This window comes from Panicum virgatum, chromosome 2K, assembly GCF_016808335.1.
Source record: "Panicum virgatum strain AP13 chromosome 2K, P.virgatum_v5, whole genome shotgun sequence".
NCBI classification, from domain to species: Eukaryota; Viridiplantae; Streptophyta; class Magnoliopsida; order Poales; family Poaceae; genus Panicum; species Panicum virgatum.
This window is the reverse complement of record NC_053137.1, coordinates 42,208,254-42,211,288: the sequence shown is the minus strand read 5'-3', so window position 1 is coordinate 42,211,288 and position 3,035 is coordinate 42,208,254. Positions and strand designations below refer to the sequence as shown.

Sequence of the window (3,035 nt, the reverse complement as noted above, 5' to 3'; positions counted from 1 at the left end):
AGTTCCGTTGAACGATGCAGATCGACGTTTTTCTTTCAACCATTTGTGATCTTATTATATAAGCTCAGTACTGGATTCAGAAAGTGTAAGTTTAATAACTTAAACATGCATGCATCATCAGTAACGCAAATTGCCATTCAGAGAAACTGAACAGGAATTGCAACGGGACACGTATAGTTCCTCTTGTACTCCCTCCATCCCATAAAAAGTGCAATTCTAAGTTTTGAAAAAAATTTCACAAAGAGTGCAATTCTAGAGATTAGATCTCTCTCAATTACCTGTCTAATTAAGTGATCGGATTTGAATTGCATGGCAAAACTAATCATATGGCAAATAAATGAGAGTACGAGAGTCTTTTCAGGCTACCACCAATCTGTCAAAAAAATTTCAGAATTACATTCTTCATGGAACGGAGGGAGTATGTATATTTATAATATCATCATCTACATAATGTACATTCCTTGTCATCATACACCCGTTCGATCGGGCCCTCGGGAAACAAGAAGAATAGAGATAAAAACAGATCGAGCTCTCGCGCACTCCACGAGATGGTACAACTAACAATCAGCCCTCGCAAAAAAAAAACTGACAATCAGTGGTAGCATTGTCCAGGCTTATAGGGTACAAGAGCGAAGAAGAGTGGTCATTGCAGGAGCCTGTGCCTGAGGCTCGCCCTGGAGAGCCGCTTCCACTCGACGAGGCGCAGCAGGAAGTCCATGACCTCGGCGGGCTCCCGGAGCGAGTAGGAGGCGGCCGTCTCCTTGGGGTGCTTGGACACGAGGATGCCCACGCCCTGCCCGCGCCGCCGCAGGGCCTTGAAGGCGTCCTCGTCGGTGCGGTCGTCGCCGATGTAGACGGGCAGGACGCTGGCGCATTCGGCCAAGCCCAGCGACTCGAGCAGGAACTCGAGCGCCCTGCCCTTGTCCCACTTGATGCCCGGCCGCACCTCCAGCACCATCCGCCCCTGCGTCAGCCGCAGCTTCGGGTAACCCCGAAGCACGCCCTTCACCGCCTCCGACAGCTCGCCCCACATCTGCAGCGTACATGTATAAAATTAGGTGGATATGATTTGGAGTTGCCATTCGCCGGAGATAATGGCAGTGCGTGCGTGTGGGGGATCGATCGGAACGGAAAGGAGGAAAGCGACGGCCATTTGCGGCGGCGGGCAACGAAAGAAGAAGAAGAAGCAATAACCAACCTTTTCGTCGACGCATCTGAAGTGGACGGACACGCAGAACTTGTTGTTCTCCACCTTGGCTCCGGGGATGCAGCGCGTCGCCTCGGCCAGGCGCTCGTGCACCTCCTCGATCATCGGCAGGAACTCGCTCGCCGGCTGGAACAGGACGCCCTTCGCCTGCACGGAAATAATCATGGATGGGAGGGGAGCCAAAAAGCGGCGCCTTTAGTCTTGTGAACCACAACCAACCGCCTGATGGAAGAGGCCGCGCGAGGTGGGCTGCGGAGCGAGTGGTCACCTTGGCCTTTGCGTGCCGGGAAGAGGCGGCCTTGGCCGGGCCCTTGATGTCCATGCCGTGGCTCCCCGCGTAGTAGAGCTCCGCCAGCTTCACGAACTCGAACACCTGCTTGTTAATCAAAAAGGGCGGCTAATTAATTAGTTGCCGTCGGGGATGGTGAGTGATGATGGCAGCAATGGGGGATGCTAGCTGATGGCTTTGGCGTGCGTACCTTGTCGCGGCACCGGCCGCTGACGATCGCCGTCGGGAAGTGCTTGGCGACGCTGCGCACGGCCATCCTCATCTGCTTGTTCCCAATCAAGAATCAACACAAACGTGTGAGCAGAGGCGGGTGATGGCAATCGTTTGCAGGGAAGAGGACATGCGGTGGCGCCGGGGGCACGCAACGCTGACAGGCGAAGAGTTACACTCCGAGCTCACCGTCTCGCTCATGAAGGCGGCGTCGGGGTCGTCGACGATGGGCGACAGGGTGCCGTCGTAGTCCAGGAACACCACGATGCGCTTGCCCTCGGACGCCGCCACGATCTCCTCGAACTTGCCCAGCGCCGACGGGTGCCGCGCCATCCACGCCGCGCGCTCGTCGTCCACGTCCACGCCGGCGGCGAGGGCCGCCGCGGCCTTGGCGTGCGTGGGCGACGACGCGCGCATGGACTCGAGGGCGCCCCACGCGCCGCCCGCCCCGGCGCCGAGCTCCACCTGCAGGCACTTGCGCCGCACGGAGGCGGCGATCCCGGCGCCGCGCGGCGGCGGGTACGGGAACAGCGTCCCCGGGCAGGGGCACGCCGCCTGCGCCGGCGCAGCCGAGACGCCCACCTCCGAGACTCCCACGCTCGGCTTCGCCATCGCTCGGAACTCACGTGCTGATCGTGATCGATCTACGGAAGGAAACAACAAGAAGAAGAACGCTGACTAGGCAGTGACCGGAGAGAATCGAGGCCGGCGATGATTGGTGTGGGCGGTGGGGAGGCTCGGAGGCGGCTATTTATAGCAGCGGCGGCGCGGAGGGAGGCGACGCGGGTGACGCGGATCCGGCGTGGGCCACTGCGGGCGGCCGGGCCCCGCCGGAGCGCCGTGGACGCGGCCGCCGTCGCGCGGCCCAGCTCGGCGCCAGATGGCCCGCGCGTGCACGTGCCGGGCCCGCCGCGGCGTGTACGTGTGGGCCTCCTGCGCGTGACACCTTGGCGTTAACTTCCACGACAAAGCTGCTCTTCACTCGTCGAGTCGTCGTGGTAACGCAAGCTGTTTGTTATTGTGCCGTTCCAGCTTTACAGCTAGAGCTTGTTTTGTCCCGGGAGTAGGCTGAAACTCGTGCGTTATTATTATTGATTCAGCGAAACATGAGATGTTTTCTGCTCGGGGTTTCAATCTTAATCGAAGTTTCTTAATAACCTGAATACAAACAAGCTAGGATGATGCCATGATGGGTCACTTTTGGAGGAAATAGAATCATACAATTTTACGTACAACTTATTACTTACCAAATACGACTTGATTTTGACCTAGGCATAAAATTAAGATATAGTGCAACCACGATCCTCAAACTTATTTATTGGTGTCATG

The 3,035-nt window shown here is 57.3% G+C and overlaps 1 protein-coding gene across 2 annotated transcripts; it reads right to left on the bottom strand.

Moving 5' to 3' along the window:
* Window positions 1-374: 374 nt before the first annotated feature.
* On the bottom strand, window positions 375-2,443 carry LOC120677864 (probable trehalose-phosphate phosphatase 7). 2 transcript variants are annotated; one of them, XM_039959072.1, is made up of 5 exons: window positions 1,896-2,428; window positions 1,687-1,758; window positions 1,476-1,580; window positions 1,199-1,354; window positions 375-1,033 (listed from the first exon to the last, which is right to left on the bottom strand). In XM_039959072.1, exons 1-5 carry the CDS (start codon window positions 2,316-2,318, stop codon window positions 644-646), a joined length of 1,146 nt encoding a protein of 381 aa, XP_039815006.1. In that variant the 5' UTR covers window positions 2,319-2,428; the 3' UTR covers window positions 375-643. The 2 variants fall into 2 exon arrangements, with proteins under 2 accessions (XP_039815006.1, XP_039815000.1); XM_039959066.1 differs by having other exon boundaries at window positions 1,199-1,580; window positions 1,896-2,443.
* Between the last annotated feature and the right edge of the window lie 592 nt (window positions 2,444-3,035).